Source organism: Lotus japonicus, chromosome 1 (genome assembly GCF_012489685.1).
Source record: "Lotus japonicus ecotype B-129 chromosome 1, LjGifu_v1.2".
NCBI classification, from domain to species: Eukaryota; Viridiplantae; Streptophyta; class Magnoliopsida; order Fabales; family Fabaceae; genus Lotus; species Lotus japonicus.
In genome coordinates this window covers 25,971,697-25,989,910 of record NC_080041.1, presented here as the reverse complement: position 1 = coordinate 25,989,910, position 18,214 = coordinate 25,971,697, and the positions used below count along the sequence as shown (strand labels likewise).

Sequence of the window (18,214 nt, the reverse complement as noted above, 5' to 3'; positions counted from 1 at the left end):
TCGATGCACCTCCGATCCACTGCTGTTCCCTCCTTCCCCAATCTTTATGTAAAACATTTGTTTTCTTACCCTTGCCATGAAATGTCGAACAATCAGTAGAGAAAATGATTAGAAGCAGTGGCAAGTTAATGTTTACCTTAGAAGCATTCATTTGCTTTACTTTCATGACAGTAGCCACCGTCGGTTCAAACTCACCTTTTCAACTGGAATAAGAAGGGAATATAATAATAAAGATATTGAGAACTTCACACCTTTGCAATATAGAAAATTCTCTCTGCCATATTTTCTAAAACATTTGGATTAAATAATCCAATGGAAAAAATTGATACTTACATTAACCACATCATAAACTCTATGTAGAACACCGGTCTACAATTAACAGAAGTCTTCAAAGAAACAACATGCAACAGGGTAATATGATGAGCCAATTAAGAACTGCACCATCTTCTAACCCAGCTCATAGCCTGCACTCTTTTCTATGTTTTCATCCGGATATGGAGGCTGCTTGAAGTAGCTGATAAAAAGAAGTTCAAGAAATGTCAAATTAAATAAAAACTACGCAAGCAAAGATATTGAGTTGAAGAGAATTAGTAGCAGCTCAAAAAAACTGAGTACGCATACACTGATGCGGAAGCTTTTCTTATACAAATTAAAGAGTCCCTTATGTGATTATCAATTGAACCCATAATAAGAACAATTGAGTGATCTCAAAGGGAAAAACAATTAGGTTGCAGTTAACCCAAGATTAGTTGGAGATTTACTCTTATCATAAAGAATTGAATATATAGGACAATAGTGCCAAACTTTCTGTTACATCAGGTTTTAGATTCTTTTGATTCTTATTAGAGGTGCCAGAGAGCCCCACACCCATCTGAACAATGGGAAAATAAAACATACTCTTCTTTGAACCCAAAACTTGGATTGCAAAGGCTCAAATCCAGCTCATAGTGCAACAAAAAGTACCTGAAAGTTAAAAACTTTCTAGAATATCACAGATATTGGAAGGAGTGAAATTGTTGGTAAAAAATCAATAGTGGTATGTGAGCAGCAGAGATAGAAGAAACTGCACAAAAGAACCTCCTCCTGATCTTTCTTTTGCTGGTTTAGATCCTTTAAAAAGAAGTTATGATGAATAGATTGAATAATGAGGAATAAGAGGGGAAAGATAGATGTTAAACCATAATTAAATTTATAAAAAGATGAAGCAGCAGAGGGGGATGAGTAAGAAATTAGGGATTATTTAGCTAAGGGAGTCCAACATGTGTGTAACCAAATGAAAGACTCATAATCTACAAAATGATGGAAAAAACACTCCTTTTTATGGGAAAGCAAACAGAAAAATGGTGAAAGTTCTTACCTTGGGAACAGAAGAGAATGTGATCGGTGAGCTTCAAAGGAAGACAGAATGGTACCCTGCGGAATTGGTTTAATTTGCCCAAAAAAAGTAGAATAAATAAAATGAAATGAGTTTGGGATGAAGAACATGTCAAATCCATATCCATAACCACATGAACAAAGGTTTGCACGAATGAGTTGCACGGAAGGAAACAATGGAGAAAAGGCCAAAGCAATACAAAACAATGGGATATTTTTAAAAAAACTCACCGAAAACTGAAGTTCCAAATGGACGAAACAGTTTCCTCAGTTCGCCATCGACGATGGCACAGGTTGTGTCCTCTAGATCTTCTGTCCCAACCACTTAAAGAGAGGGCCTTGCGATGTAATGGGGAGAGGAATCTCTGGCCTCAACATCGCAAACAAAGAAACAGAAGAGGGAGAGAGGCGAAGAGAGTGAAGATGGAGAGTGGAGACATTCCAACTTCCAAGTGAATGGAAAAGACGGACAGCTGAGAAACAAAACGGAAGCGAATGGAAAACAAAACGGAAGGCTGAGGGAACAGAAAAGAGCAAAAGAAACGTAAGAAAAGGGAAATTGTGATTGAGGAATAAACGGCTAGGATCGAATCTTTAGGAAATAATGTGTACTTTTACTAAAATGTCCATGCTAAAAATTATATTGCTGTGCATTAAGGTGTTGAATGACTGGTTTGCCCCCAATGCTGCACAAACTCTCACTTTATAGAGTTTATAGATGTAAAGGAGACTTGAGTTTTTTGCTCTCCTTTACATTAAATGCATTAAATAGTAAAATATTTCTTTTATATTAATATCTTTAATAATAAAATTAAATAAATTTTTTAAGTCATAATCTATTCAACTACATACTAAATTGTAAAAGCCACTTTGAACCTTTGTATGAAATACATTAAATTAAAATATTAAAAATGAATCTATATATATATATGTAAAGGAGACTTGAGTTTTTTGCTCTCCTTTACATTAAATGCATTAAATAGTAAAATATTTCTTTTATATTAATATCTTTAATAATAAAATTAAATAAATTTTTTAAGTCATAATCTATTCAACTACATACTAAATTGTAAAAGCCACTTTGAACCTTTGTATGAAATACATTAAATTAAAATATTAAAAATGAATAAAATTGTTTAAGTCATTAGCTATTCAACTACGTATCTATATATATATGTAAAGGAGACTTGAGTTTTTTGCTCTCCTTTACATTAAATGCATTAAATAGTAAAACATTTCTTTTATATTAATATCTTTAATAATAAAATTAAATAAAATTTTTAAGTCATAATCTATTCAACTACATACTAAATTGTAAAAGCCACTTTGAACCTTTGTATGAAATACATTAAATTAAAATATTAAAAATGAATAAAATTGTTTAAGTCATTAGCTATTCAACTACGTACTAAATGTAAAACTCACTTGAAAGTTTGTTACAAATACATCAAGAAATAAAAAAAATCATTTTGTATTATATACTTTAAAATAAAACCAGATCAACAAAATTTACAACGCAATAAGTTAATCAACTACCAACTGATTTTTGTGTTTGTTGTATAAGGTAGAACAGGACATAACACTTTAGTTCTTTAAAAAAGTGTGAAACAAAAAAGAATGAAACAAACACTAATAAAAAAAATCACACTGATGTTTATGGACAAAAAAAGTACATTGATAAAAGTACTCATAATTTACATGTGGACAATTTTAATTAGTTAATAAAAAATAATTTATATAAAGAAATATCTTAATATATAAAACATTAATTGATTTAAAAAAATATGTATGGATGCTTGATTTCCCTTAAGCAATGTCTCAGGTTCGAGTTTTGTGAATAAAAAAACTTCGCTGAAAGAGTTAACTCCACGATATTGTGAAAATTCTCAGCTCAAGCAGGATTGCATAAAGAAGGATTCCTCTGGAGGAGGATACACGTAAGCCCAAAAAAGAGTTCAAAAATATTTGTTTGTGGTAAGAAGTTTAATATGAGTTAATATAATGATTTAAAAATATTTGTTTACTTAAAAAAAACTAAAAAAAAATATATTAGTCATAATATTTTTATTTTTTAATTTAATTAATGTAAAAAAATTCACTAAATACATTAAGAAGTAAAAGCGTCCTACATTTGTATTAAAAATACATGAACCAATAGGAAAGATTTTAACCATTTTTTGATAATCTGATTTAATTTTCTGGGTTTTGAAGAAGAGTGATGAAGATGTGGAAAGAAGAGATAAAGAGAATATTTTTCGGGGTTTTAAAATTTTTTTCCCATAAATTAAACCTATAAGTTTTTGGATGGAATTGGATGGAAGACCAAAGTTGCTAACGGAGAACAATGTTGGGGTAATAAAGTGCAATTAAAATTTGTTAGGGATCAAAATCTTAAGAAATGTAAAAGTGGGGACCAAATATGCAATTAGACCTAATAAAATAAAAAACCGAAAAAACTCTATTGTGAAAATCTTTCAACTATCTACATTAATTAATAACATTTATAAACTTAAAAATTGACTTAAATTTTGCTTTAGTAAAAAATATCAAGAATTAAACTTGACTTAGAATAAAATAATATCATCAAAAAATAATTTAGATAAAACATGTTAAATTTAAAAATGACACTATGAGGCATTTACTATTAACTATAATGTATGTGTGTCTTATTTGAAAAAACAATCTCCATATAATTTTTTGATTTTGTTATATATTAGTAAAGACGATTTTGAGGAAGCTTAATAGAGAAAAAAAAAATTATCACAAAAGTTGAATAAATTTAAGTTATATCTTATTATAGTTGTAAAAGATAAAATTACTTTATTGTTCTCCATTTTGACAAGTGTAAACCAGTTTGAGAAATTGTGGTTGACCCTCCTAAAATATGACTTTCTCAGTAAAAGGTATAAAAATATGTTCATACAAGTTATTTGATGGTATTAAAAACTTATTGCTGAATTTTTTTTGTTACAAATTGACTAGATTATTTTTCAAATTATTAAATAAAAAATATCATTATATTTTTAAAACTATTCAATTTTAATTAATAAATATTAATTATTTAATTAGAGTAATATTAATTATTTATACAAATAGAACTCTAATACTATTTACTGAAATGTTTTTTTTAATTATTGAAATGTCTAAACACAATTATTATTTTTGTATTAATTTAAGCGATGATCATTTTATACAATCTTAAAAATATTGTAAATAAACCCGTACAACGTGTTATATCTATTGTATAAAAATATTGTAAGTAAACCCATGCAACGCACAGGTATTACATCTAGTGTTAATTTGTTTAGGGTGCTTTTTGTAAATTGAAGTTTAGTTTTGTCTTTGAACCTCTTTGTATAAAAGAATTGAATATTTTGTCTTAAAGAAGTTTAAAATTTATTATGACATGGGGTTGATACATTAAGGGACTAGATTATTTATGTTTTGGGGGGTTCTATCTGGTGCTATACATTTTTCTCTTCGAACAAAGAATTTTAAATTGTTTAATATTTTTATTTGATATAAGGCAATAATTTAGTGGTTAATGCTTTTTTATATACATTTGGTGATTGTTAGTGGACAATGTTTATTTGCTTTCCCGATCTATTTTGTCGAGAGTCCAACGACCCTGTGCATTGCACCACTACATTAGATTGATTGACAGCTCATGAGTTAAATAGAGTGAACTCTATGTTGTTTCAATTTTAAGAAAAATATATTAAAACACATATTTTGTTTCAAATAGATAAAATAAATAAATAAATTGTTCTATGTTACTATTGCAAAAAATAAATAACAGACCAAGATATATAAATATAAATAATATTTTTAAATCTAATCATAAATGGATAAATTTATATGAGTAATAGAACCTGAAACAATGTCATTTACATGGAATTTGGGTGAAGCTTGCAAGTGGATTGTAAATGGGTATAAGTTATAAAATTGAAGTGCATTCAATAAATTTATAGTACATAAAATACAAAATTTTCAAGTTCCATTCTATATTACTCCCTCTGTCCCCTATTATAAGTCACTTTTGACTACTTATCTTAGATTAAGAAAAATAGTTAAAAGCAATAAATTTGTAAGACAAAAACATAGTCTTTCCAATGTCACCCTTAGAATTTCTCTCTCCAAATTAAAACTTTTCAAATATAACTACCTCTTTCATCTTAAATATGAGGTTAGTATTTGAAACAAATATTAAATGTTGCATTGGTATCACAAAGTGACTTATAATTAGGGACAAAAAAAACTCAAAAAATGTGACTTATAAATGGGGACGGATGGAGTAATAATTATAATAATTGATGTCATAGTATATGACACTCATTTTTTTTATTGTAGTGGTACGATGAAATACATAATATAAATGAGATATGCGAAAATGTTGGAAATTTTTTAAATTATAAGAATAATATATGAAACTTGATTAAAAATAATTTAAGAATATTTAAGGAAGAAATGTCAGAGATGTAGATATGAGATATGTATCATACCAAAGTATATGTTCAAGTTAAAATAAATACAAACGTTATATTTTAAAAGAAAAATTTCCTTTAATTTTAATTTCAAGTATCCAATATTAAAGTTTTAAATTAAAACAAATAAAAATTTTAATTTAATTTTAATTCATATTTTATTGATTTAAAATTCAATTAGATTGAAATAAATGATTTAAATATCATTTACTCATAAAGCTAATGTAATTTATTGTCATTAAAATCACAACAATTAGAAATTTAATTAAATTTAATTAAATACCATTTAATCTATTTATATTTTGATTGTGTAATTGAATGAATAATTAAGGTTGATATAATAATTCTTGAGTTTAAATATCCCTTTAAAATGTCTAATCATCACAAAAAATAAAGAATTAAATTCATGAGGCAAAAAACTTTTCACTTTCATAACTCCATATAACATGTGTAATATTTACATATATTTAATATCTAAAATGACATTCTTAACATTTAGTAATCATAGACCAAATAAAAAAAATAGATTTTTATGAGTGTAAACTAGAAAAAAAAATCTCATAAAAAATAAACAATGTCATTTTAAAATAAAAAAAGGGTTCTTAGAATGATGCTTTATTTTGCATGACAAAGACTTCTTATGTAACGTAGAGGTGAGTGCATTTAAAACAAAGACTATATAAAACACTATTGTTCCACATAGTTAGCTCAAGTGATAAGAGTTATGAGACATAAAAGTTGGGTAAAATGAAGGATGAAGGTTTCAGGGTTCGAATCATGAGGAGTGACTAATTTACTAACATTACTAACAACTAACATTTCTCTATCAAAAAATAAAAACACCACTGTTCAAAATAAAAATGATAATGCAATAGTTTTCTTACACTACTTCTTATATTGTTGTAGATTTAAAACTTACTAAGGAGCAAATAAAAATTTTCGCATTTGCAAATATAATCACTTTATTCAAAGCAACAGCAGTTTATTAGTCGGCTTTCCCCAAATGACTTAAATTGATAGGACCTCAATAACAACTTCTCAAAATAAGCTTATTATGGATGAATTATATTATGATAGACAAGATCTAACAACATAGTATGTACATCTTCTGTCTAACATGACACCGGAATAAAAAAGTGTTTATGAGACGATCATGTCAACAATTAATTAAGATAAATGGGTGTTGTTTTTTTTCTATGGTTATGGAGGAACGGAGAAAACTTTCATTTGGAGAGCATAAACAACAGCTATAAGATCAAAGGACGAAAAACTCAACATTCGCAAGCATTATTTTGAAGTTGTAGACTAAACACTCAAAGATACTAAAATATTTGCTAATAAGTTCAGTTTCAACCAACATTTTGGAGGAGAAGTTGTTGTTGTGGACTGCCAATAACAACAGGAAGTTTCAACTTCATGAAAATATTGTATCATAATTATAAAATAAATAATTCGAAACAAAAAGTCAAAACTAGCTGAAATAAATGATGAAACAAAAGCATCAAAATCGACCTTCACTACATCTAGAAAAGGTCGAGCCCAGGCCGGAGGAAACTCCCTAGAGGTTGGGCGCATATGGGTATTTGTTGTCACCAAAGATGGACGCGATACAGCAGCACGTCACAATGAAAAACCTCGACGAAGCGACAGGCTGGTGACGGAACATGTATTTCAATCCTCTTGAATGGAGTAACATCAACCAAGGTAAAAAACAAATAACATAAAATCCTGCATATAGGTAATACAACCCACTATATTGCCAAGGTAACGCGCAAACAACAAGGGTTGTAAAACAAGACAAGTTAAAAGAACATGGTGTGTCGTCTTAGGGGAGACAAGACACCAAAGACACGCTAAATCCATCACAACGCCACGACAAAAAAAATAATACATTTATAAAAAACCTTAAAAAATTCTTATACAAAATAATATATTAATACAAAAATATCTTGAAAATAACGCAAAAATAATAAAAACACAAAATAAATAAAAGTGAATATCCCCCGTGCATCGCACGGGTCAAAAATACTAGTGAAAGATAAAATTAAAGTCAAATATAATTATTTAATTTAGGGGATGTGATAGAATAAGGTGGTGGTATATTTATGTTATAATGATGGTCCATTGATAGAATGAAATATAATAATATATTTTTATAAGAAATTAAGCAGTTAAATATATAGATAAGAAATTATTATTAAATATAGGAGAAAATAAAGAAATTGAATGTTATCCCCCCAGCAAAGTCTTTACCCTGGTGCAAAGAGCTTCTATGCCGCTCGGGACATGATATCATACCTACCAGAGGTGTTTTGGCTAGACGAGGGGTTTATATCAGAGGAAGTTTATGTTCATCAACCCCCAGGTTTTAAAGATGAGAAGAAGCCAGACCATGTGTTCAAATTGAAGAAGTCACTCTATGGTCTGAAGCAAGCTCTCAGAGCATGGTATGAGAGACTCAGCTCATTCCTTCTGGAAAATAAGTTTGTAAGGGGTAAAGTATATACAACTCTCTTTTGCAAAACTTACAAAGATGATATCTTAATTGTGCAAATCTATGTTGATGATATAATATTTGGCTCTGCTAATCAATCTCTATGCAAAGAATTTTCTAAGATGATGCAGGCTGAATTTGAGATAAGCATGATGGGAGAATTAAAGTACTTTCTGGGAATACAAGTAGATCAAACACCAGAAGGAACATATATCCATCAGAGCAAGTACACTAAGGAACTTCTGAAGAAGTTCAATATGCTGGAATCTACAGTGGCCAAGACTCCAATGCATCCTACGTGCATTTTGGAGAAAGAAGATGCAAGTGGTAAAGTTTGTCAGAAGCTCTATCGTGGCATGATAGGATCCCTTCTGTACTTAACTGCATCTAGGCCTGATATATTATTTAGTGTTCATTTATGTGCTCGTTTCCAATCAGATCCAAGGGAAACCCACTTAACTGCTGTTAAGAGGATCCTAAGGTATCTGAAAGGCACCACTAACCTTGGCTTGATGTATAAGAAAACATCAGAGTATAAGCTTTCAGGTTATTGTGATGCTGACTATGCTGGAGATAGAACAGAGAGAAAAAGTACTTCTGGAAATTGTCAATTTCTAGGAAGTAATCTAGTCTCATGGGCAAGCAAGAGGCAATCAACCATTGCACTATCCACTGCAGAGGCAGAATATATCTCAGCAGCAATATGCAGCACTCAGATGCTCTGGATGAAACATCAGCTGGAGGATTATCAGATCCTTGAGAGCAATATCCCAATCTATTGTGATAACACTGCTGCAATCTCACTGAGTAATACAAAAAAAGTAATTGAATGCTGACTTTGCATCGCGTATTAATTTCGTATCTGAACTAATTATTTGATTACTATTAAATGCATTATTTGTTAGATTGTAGATGCAGTCATATAATTATATATGCATAAAATGTTATTTAATATTATAATAAACTTGATACTATGATACACTTTTTTTCGCATTTTAAGAAAAATATGAGTCGTGCATCGCACGGGAACCTACATAGTTAACAAAAACATACTCAATAGTCAATACAGTACTAACGCTAAAAATAAGTCAAATGAAGAATTAATGTACATGAAATAAACACTAAGATCAGCTAAAGATAAATAAGTGTGGATCTAAACCTTAGCATCAATTAGAACAATGTGGAGAGGATAACCCTAGTCCTGATTTTCAAGTAATTTTTTCCAAGGCAGAGACTCTTGGTGGGATTCACATGTACACCCATGTCTCCGATCAAAATCACGACAAATGAATCAAAGCAAAAGAGATGAGAAAATGGAAGCAAGGGTACTAGGCTGAAAACACAATATGAACATCTCAGCACAATATGATTCGATTTATAGCCACGAATTTAGAATTCTCCAGATCAAATCAGAGAAGCTGTAAAGGAATTAAGGGAGGAGATAGGAACACAACTTGTAAAATAGAAAACACAATTATAGATGTCAACAGTACCATGGTTTGTTGATAGGGAGAAGTGAATATAGATAATAGATGAGCTCCATAGCATAGTAGCATCCAACAAATACAACCAATCCAACGGAAGGAAGTACAGGATGAAGTGGAACAGTTGTCGATGAAGTGACAGTGGCATAGTCGGTGAATAGATTAGGGATCATAGGAGCAGAACGATGGGCAGTTACGTGAAGTGGTGGGACGACGATGGCCGGAATTCACGGAAGACAAAGTATGCCCAAATATCTGACAGCCCAAATATCTGCTAACCCTAGTTTAACATTAAATTGACACCAAACCAATACAGCCCAAATACAAAGTAGGCCCAAATATATGGGAAGTGCAAAAAAAAAACAGTGCAGTAGGACCTAATAGGATTCGATCCTAAGACCACACGCCGCAGCGATTGTCAAAACCTCAATCACCGAAAAAGAAAAGAAAAAAAAGATCATCATCAGATTCAGCAGGCAACTGATGGCATCTATAATGCGATCACGGGAGGAGATTGAGCCGGTAGAGGAAAATTTAGCAAAGAAGAAGAAGATTGAGGCAGTTGAGGGAAATTTAGGGGAAAAGAAAGCTCTGTTGATTGGATTGAAACACCCACAGATGAATGATATTGATGATGTGAAAGGGAAGATATTGAGGATGAAGAAATTCCTCATGGATCTGCGAGGGTTTTCAGATAACAACATCACTCTCTTGATTGAAGATGGAGACCCAGACAAATCACAACCCACTGACTACAACATACGACTGGAGACATGCTATTTGGTTGAGCATGCTAAACCAGGTGACATCCTTTTCATCCACCTCATCGCCCATGGCTGCTCTGATGGCAATATCACTACTTCTGATAAAGTACTCCTCCCAGGTATGGTATCGGTATCCAAACAAACCCTAATTTGTTTGCTGGCTGGCATTGGTATATACTATATAGTAATTCTTTGTTTTATGTGCTTGCTTGCAAACAGATAATCATTTCAGGACAATTATATACACTGCCGGCTCTTTAGATTGTACCCTGACAATTGTCTCCGATTGCCTAATTCAACCTGAAAATTCTGTGTGTTGTACTCCGGCAATACCAGTGGTTAGTCAACAAGACTATACAAGATTTTACACAAGACACCCAAATGCTAAATTTGTCTGTGTGAAATATCCGTGTTTTTGCGCCACCGGTTTGTCTCCCGTTGATATCGAAACACCTTGCATAACTCCAACTCTCAAGACCCACTCAGAGGAGACCAGCTTTCCAAGTTCAAGATTAATTCTCTTGAATGCTTTCCAATATGACCAGAAGAAGCCCAAAGAGGACAGGGGACCCTTCTTCTATATGCCAGAATTATTCTTAGCTTCTTCCACAACCACTACTACTCCTCCTAACCCACACAAATTATATGGGGTTTTTACCACTATCATTCTTGATATAATTGAAGAGACTCAGGGACGAGTTACAAGTGTAGACCTTGCACGAAAGGCTATGGATAAACTTAGGATGCAAGGTATTCGTCAAAACCCTGGACTGCATTCCAATGAGCACCACCATGCTTATGCCTCCTTTTTGTTCGCTGATTAGGTAGCACACTGGTATATATATTATTTGAATGATGTCAGTGTACTATGTCAAGCGACATATGGCTTTTGGTCAGATGATCGGTTCTTGTTTAGTTATTTCAGGTTTCGTGTGTTCTTATTTAAATTTGCTATTTTTTTCTACTGCTTTGGGATGTAAGAATTATGCACGTTCAGTTCTATTAAATGCCTGATACAAAGTCTGAATCCAGTTATTCTCAGGTTCAAAATATTATTATTTTGCTATGGTTGTAGTCTGATGATTGCCTTTGGTCTGAATCATATGTTGTTTTGTACCCGTTTGAATGTAAACCAAAGAGCACTTATTGGAGCTTTTTTAGTGCATTTTTTTGTCGATAAGCTCCAATAAGCTTTGAAAGGCCCCTGCCAAAGGGCACAAAGCTAAAGCTTTGTGACATACAGGACAGTTCTACATTTTGTTTAAGCATTTAATTGAAATTTAAACCTGAAGTGCTTTCCTTTTAAATTGGTCATGCATCTTAGCTGTCTTTAACACTCCCAAATCACTTACGCTTAGCTTTCCAATAAGGCTAATAACACTGAGACTTTTGGTTACTCTTTTCCTTTCGAAACGTATCTTATATTCAGCGCTCTGTTCCTTCGGGATTCACCATTTCACAATCTCTGTGATTCACCTTCCACTAGGTGAATTAAGTTTATACTCCATTCATTCCTTTTTATAAGACCACTTTTAGACAATAAGACCACTTTTAGACAATTGTATCTATGAAGAAAATATGTAATGAATCTAATTAATTTGTTGATTTTAAAAAATTATTTACAATCTTCCATATTTACCTTTTATAATTGTATTAATTGTTTCCCACTATATGTGACTTGCTTGGGTAACATGGGAGAGAACTAGTGGTGGGTGGTAATCAAAATTTGGGAATTTCCTAAGTGTCGGAATGTCCTCGGGGCTCTCTTATGACTTCGAGAAAGGTCTTCAAACTGGTGTACTTTGAGATCCCTTAATGCTCGGCCTTCCCTTCTATTCAAAACTTCTCTTCAAGCCCTCTAACTTCAAAGTCTTTGTTGACGCTTGCTCTGACCTTAAGTAATGGGAATACCCTTAATTCAAAATTCCAGCATCAACACGTTGTGAATGAAGAATCATTTAAGGTCGGTCCCCCTCTTGTGGGATGGTCAATAGACCGCCCCGGAGACGAAGCACAGAGTTAGCAAGCCATGAAAGACACACTTAACCTCCATACTTCAGGCACAATATCTTGTGAACTTGTGGACTAGGCAGACACTTCCTTAGAAATATGCCACATCCAGTACATGCTTGTGAAGAGCAACTCCCCTTGAAATGGTATAAGTCAATGGAGAGCAGAATCCACCGGGAGGGCTCAAGGGCGAGCTATCAATATTCAGGTCATGAGACGCCCTTCAATGGGAATTGGCGAAGGCATTCCCCCTCATGCCTTTGGAAGGGTGGCCTTTTGACTCAAGGTTCAATCCTGTTAGAGCGAGTTTGACTTAGATAGAAGCTTGTAAGGGCTCTTGAGCCAATTGTTTGAGGCACAAAAGTCCAGCTAGGGTTAAGATTTAAAGTTTTTTTTCCTTTCCACTATAAAAGGGGAGAGCCTACATTGTAAAAGGTGTGTACACATTATATACACTAATGCGGCTAGGTTATTAGGGGTCCTACTTCTGCAAGGGTTCCAGTCTAGTTTCCTCTCTTGCTAATTTTAAATTGTGAACATTGGCGACGTCCGTGGGAATTCTGGTAACACATTCCCAGATCTCGTGGTTTCTTTGAGTATTGATGATACTAAAACGTTATGGTAGACATAGAGGTGAAGGCCTCGGGCGAGGGCCACCCCACAGGAAAGACCTGGTTGTGGACCAGGTCGGATAGGGGGCATGGTCCGGTTTATAGACGTGTTGGAGGAGTTCCACATCGGGTGGATCAGGGCGGCGGAGGATCGCAAGGCTCGAATTTGGGCGGAGGAGGTCCTCAGGGTCTGGATCTAGGCGAAGGACAAAGGCTTGAAAGCTAAAGCTTCATATTCTTCTAAGCATAGGCATGAGAAAGAAGGCCATTTGTTCAAGCTTCTTATCTGCTGCTAACGCAGCCTTGAGAAACCTCCCCAGAAAAACATAAGGAGTTGGAGCATTAAGACGGAAGTTCATTTTCCTAATAATTAGCTTCTCCATTCCAAGTATTTGATCTCTAGTATAGGACTCGTCCAGATGCTAATTAAATCTTTGACCCTCGGATGCCAAGTATTTGATCTCTAGTATAGGACTCGTCCAGTTGATTTTATTCATTATCTCTATTAGGTTATTGGTAAGTTATCATGCTCCTTAACTTCACCACTTTCCTGGAGAAACTTAGATCTTTCTGGTGGGTGGATTGTTTCCTTGGAATGAACTCTGAAAAATCTGCTATCATGTTGCCCTCTCCGACACATTGAAGATGTCTTTGATTTGCATTATCGGAAACTTTTACCGTGTCAGCTTCACAACAAGAACTAAAAATACAAACACAGTTTTTACTACTGCATGTTGCATGTTGCTGACTAGCAAGTATCCAGTTACCCTCCAACTTAATTTCTGCAAAAATAATCATTTAGTTCATTGGTGAAATAAGTGTGTTTAGGTAAACAACTTAGTTAAAAGATAATAACAATGAGAAACTTATTCAAATAAACTCAAAACAACTTATAGATAGGTATAAGCGCTTGTTCAAATGTTAATGTGAGTAGCAGCTTATGAAATTAAATCAATAGAGCTTATAAGTAGGATATAACCTGTTTTCATTATCACACTCAAACATTTACAAGTTCTCATACAATAAGTTTAATCAAGTTGTTTCAAACCTAGGCTAAATCATTTTCCAACATTTAGGGAATATTTGAAGTACTGGTCTATAAGAATGACATTCCTTTCCCTAAGACAGTAATATGAACATTTGTCTGCATCATGTAATGTTATTGATGTGTGTTAACCACTACATGTCATTTCCCAGATTATATTTGAAAAATTGAATTGAATGTGCATAAACCAAAATCCATTTTTGCTAATTTCTTAGTACAAAACATGCCACTTGTATAAGTACACGACATTGTTGGTTATTCTCTTATGATGTATTCACTGATATATGCCATACAATATAACTAGGATTTTCTGAATAACTGCCATATGTGAGATACCCCAGGAAATCAAGCAACACAAAATAAAAACAGACCTTGTAGAATATATATCTAATATTCTGATGTATAAATTTCACAAATAGGAAAAAAGAAGACTTTTCAATATGTCTGATCTGATCACCCATCAAACACTTGTAAGCTGAAGATGATGTCTTGGATGGTGAATCTGTGGAAGCTTTAAACTTTTCAATGCAACCCCACCTGACCTCCTTTTCCAAAGACTATTTCCTTCATCTGACTTTCTCACTCCCTTGATCACAGGGAGAGGAGGATCCATGTTTTCAATGCTTATGGGAATAACATTCTCATTACTAATCCAACCACGCCTCTGGTTTCTGTTCCTGGACATATCTGCACCACTTACTGTTGTCACCTGCAGGGATTTAAATTGCGGTCCGGAACGCGAAGAGTGTGGGAGTCTCGCACCGGCATCACGACAGCAATTGCGGCCATATCCATTAGTATTTGTCTGCAATTCCACAACGCAGCTGGAAGCACAACCACTACCACGACCGCAATTTAAAACCTTGGTCACTCGTTGCGTCCTTCCACAACTGGAGGGAGGAGCAGTTGTGGTGGTGGTTAAGTTTTTGGCAGAGAAGAGCTTTTTGAGCTTAGAATACTTGACAATAGGGGAGATAGAGATGGAGGTGGTGTTGCTTTTGGTGGTGGTGAGGCTGAGTCTATGTTGTTGTGAGGTTGGAAGTTGTGCTATTTTGTTGTCCCTCTTCACCTGACCCATGCAACCAATTCTTGGGGAAAGAGGGTTAATGGAGAAGGAACCTGGATGATGGTCTCTTCTCTGTGGAAGACTCACACTTTTTATGGATGTCCTTGAACATAGCATTGGCAGGAATGTGCTTCTGTTATGGATATGCAGGTTCTGATGGTACAAGTCATGATGGTGATGATTTTCACTGCCCATGTTTCTTTGGGAGTTTGAGAAGATCAAAAGGAAAGTTAAGAGATAAGAAATTTGTATGATGGGAATGGATTTGCAAGTGTTTTGGGTGTTTTCACTTCTCAGAATGGTGTGAGTTTGAGCTTGTCAATTATACAAGTGCAAACCAACAAGTTCTTCCTTCAAATGGTACATATTTGATTTTCCTTAAGTAAGGTCTTAAATTCGAGTAATGTGAATAGAAAAAAAAAAATCGCGGGAGAATTAACGTACCATGATTTGAATGTTTTCGGCTCTAACAGAATTAACTCATGTGGAGAATACCAACTGCATTAGACAAAAAAATAATAATGGAAGTGCAAGTGTGCTTTTGTGACCCTTGGTCCTGTAGGTAAAGAAACAACCATTAAGGAGATGACAAAATGGAGTAGAAGAAATCATTGCAGAAGAAGGAACACACATCAAACAAGAGGAACAGGACCACTTTGATGTTTGAATTGGTTTCTATCTGTAGTTTAATACAAGTCAGATTTTGTACCTCTGATTAAACTCTTTGACAACCCAAATTTAGGACTTAGGATAAGAAAGGACTAATGAGTTTGGTTTGCACCCCTGGGTGTATTTGTGTCTGTGATTGTGTGGAGAGATCTGAATAGTGAATATGCAAAAGTACACACCCTACAGTGGTTAAATCATGGACTGAACAACCCCTTGTCCCCCAAAAGGTCCACTTCAGCTCAATACTTGATGGTGCCTATATTTGACTAATAAGGTGACATGGTAACATGCATATATTATTTTGTAGTGTAAGAAATTAGAAATATATTTTGTTTTCATAATCTTTGAAAACTTATACAATGGACTTTTAAATAACTCAGTTTTATCCTTCATCCTTTGAATACCAACTCTATTGTAGGAAAACCAAAATCCTTGACATTCACATTGAAGATGGTTTAGTCCTGTTAATTACTATTCTGCGGTAATTTTACTATACATATTCACATACCACTCATACCACATCATCTTCCATTTCATTTCCAACAATTTTCTTTTTTTATCTCTCGTATTTGAGTGTCAACTTAACTTTTTCCTTTTCTATTCTGGTAAACTGAAAACTAATAAGTATCCTTTTAATTTCTTAGGAAACAAATAATTATCATTATTATCTGTGTTTGCAACACAATATCTGAAATTTACTTCTGTGAATAAGAGTCAGAACTAATTAATCAATCTCCGAATGGAGAATGCATTATGAGGTAGAGCCACTTTCACCAAGAAACCAATAATTCAGGAGTATAATGCAGATTGCATCAAGTGAAGTATCCTAAACTCATAGCTAATGATGCCAAAGAGTCCAAAATTTGGTTACTATTTTTGTCTTTATGTCCAGCTCTTTTTTTATTAACCTGTTTTTAATCAAAGGATAAAAGATTGCTTTACATTAATCATGCAATTCTAAATATTTCATTTTAATATTAGACAAGTCGTCACACCAAAATAGAAAATTTCTGTTTAGAGAAACCCTTAATTAGATGATTAATTGATGAAATAATTTATTGGGGGGGAGGTATTTTAATTCTTCTTAACAAATAGCAGGACGACTCTGTTGTAATCTATTGGCATAAATGAGTCATTGTATTCAACACTTTACTTTCATCTCACTCATTTCATCCCCATCCCATCTTTTCATCTATCTATTTGGTTACAATCGTCCTACAATTGTTCTAATTCAATGGTAGAATCTCAAATAAATTAGGCTTAATTGCACTTTTGCTCCCTCATCTTTCATCGTTGTGCGAAATCCCTCCCCCATGTTTAAAATGAGCGGATTCCCTCCCTCATGTATTAAGTTGTTAAATTTTGCTCCTTCCGTTAGTTAGCCGTCTAAAAGCTAACGTCAATTGCTATTTTCACCTCTCCTTTTACTATCTGCACCACCTAAACTAAATTAAATAAAAAATTATTTTTTATATTATTTTGATGTAAAAAAAACCAACTTCTCCTCAAATCACGTTTCTTCTCCCCACCCACTTATCTTCTTCTCTCCCCCAACCATGAACCACCTCCATCATCGCCACCCAAAACGCTGGTGGCCACCCAACCATGAACCACCACCACCACCAAAAACGCCACCGCCACCGCCCAAAACGTCAAGCACTGTTTTCCTGAACCCGCCTTATCCCCCTTCCTTTGATACCACACAGAAGAACTAGAACATTGACCCACATTGCTTCTGTCTTTCACCCCACTCAAAAACCCTTCTTCTTCTTCTTGGGTTGCTGCGATATGGGGTTTGATTTGCTGGGTTGTTACTCGGTTTTTGGAGATGTAGGGATTTCTTCTGATTTTTTCACTAGCAATTGGGTTTGTACATTTGTTTTTATCAGACATTCATAGATGCGGGTTTCTCGTGTTATTGTTGGTTCCATTGATTCGTACATTCTGGCTCCTCTTTAATTGGGTTTGGATAGTTTATCTGGAAGGAGAAGCTTGAAGAGGAGTGATTTTCTGGTTGGAGATAAGCTTGGTGAAGGCCAAAGGGTCATTTGGGTGTTTTGGTCCCAAAGAATGGGGATTTAGACGTGAGAATGCAAAAGAGGGTAAGAGGCAAGGAAACACATGTGGAAATTTGGGTAAGAAAATGTGGGTGGCGGTGGTGGTTCATGGTTGGGGCAGAGTGGGTGGTGAGGAAAAACGTGATTTGAGGAAGA

The 18,214-nt window shown here is 33.8% G+C and overlaps 2 protein-coding genes and 1 long non-coding RNA gene across 3 annotated transcripts; 1 reads left to right on the top strand and 2 right to left on the bottom strand.

Annotated features, from left to right (window-relative positions):
- Positions 1-114: 114 nt before the first annotated feature.
- Positions 115-1,590, bottom strand: LOC130731741 (uncharacterized). The gene is made up of 3 exons (XR_009016802.1): positions 1,358-1,590; positions 334-514; positions 115-203 (listed from the first exon to the last, which is right to left on the bottom strand). It is a non-coding gene; the product is annotated as an uncharacterized LOC130731741 (long non-coding RNA).
- An 8,635-nt stretch (positions 1,591-10,225) lies between these two features.
- LOC130734284 (uncharacterized) lies at positions 10,226-11,666 on the top strand. The gene is made up of 2 exons (XM_057586637.1): positions 10,226-10,719; positions 10,820-11,666. Exons 1-2 carry the CDS (start codon positions 10,320-10,322, stop codon positions 11,422-11,424), a joined length of 1,005 nt encoding a protein of 334 aa, XP_057442620.1. The 5' UTR covers positions 10,226-10,319; the 3' UTR covers positions 11,425-11,666.
- Positions 11,667-14,449: 2,783 nt separating this feature from the next.
- On the bottom strand, positions 14,450-16,163 carry LOC130731740 (uncharacterized). Its single transcript, XM_057583981.1, has one exon. It carries the CDS (start codon positions 15,525-15,527, stop codon positions 14,727-14,729), a length of 801 nt encoding a protein of 266 aa, XP_057439964.1. The 5' UTR covers positions 15,528-16,163; the 3' UTR covers positions 14,450-14,726.
- Positions 16,164-18,214: the final 2,051 nt, after the last annotated feature.

What these genes read in the sequence shown, in the direction of transcription:
- LOC130734284 (XM_057586637.1), top strand. Translation starts at nt 10,320, where the DNA reads ATGGCATCTATAATGCGATCACGGGAGGAGATTGAGCCGGTAGAGGAA. An exon ending in TGATAAAGTACTCCTCCCAG is followed by an intron (nt 10,720 to 10,819) that starts GTATGGTATCGG and finishes GCTTGCAAACAG; the next exon opens with ATAATCATTTCAGGACAATT.
- LOC130731740 (XM_057583981.1), bottom strand. Translation starts at nt 15,527, where the DNA reads ATGGGCAGTGAAAATCATCACCATCATGACTTGTACCATCAGAACCTG.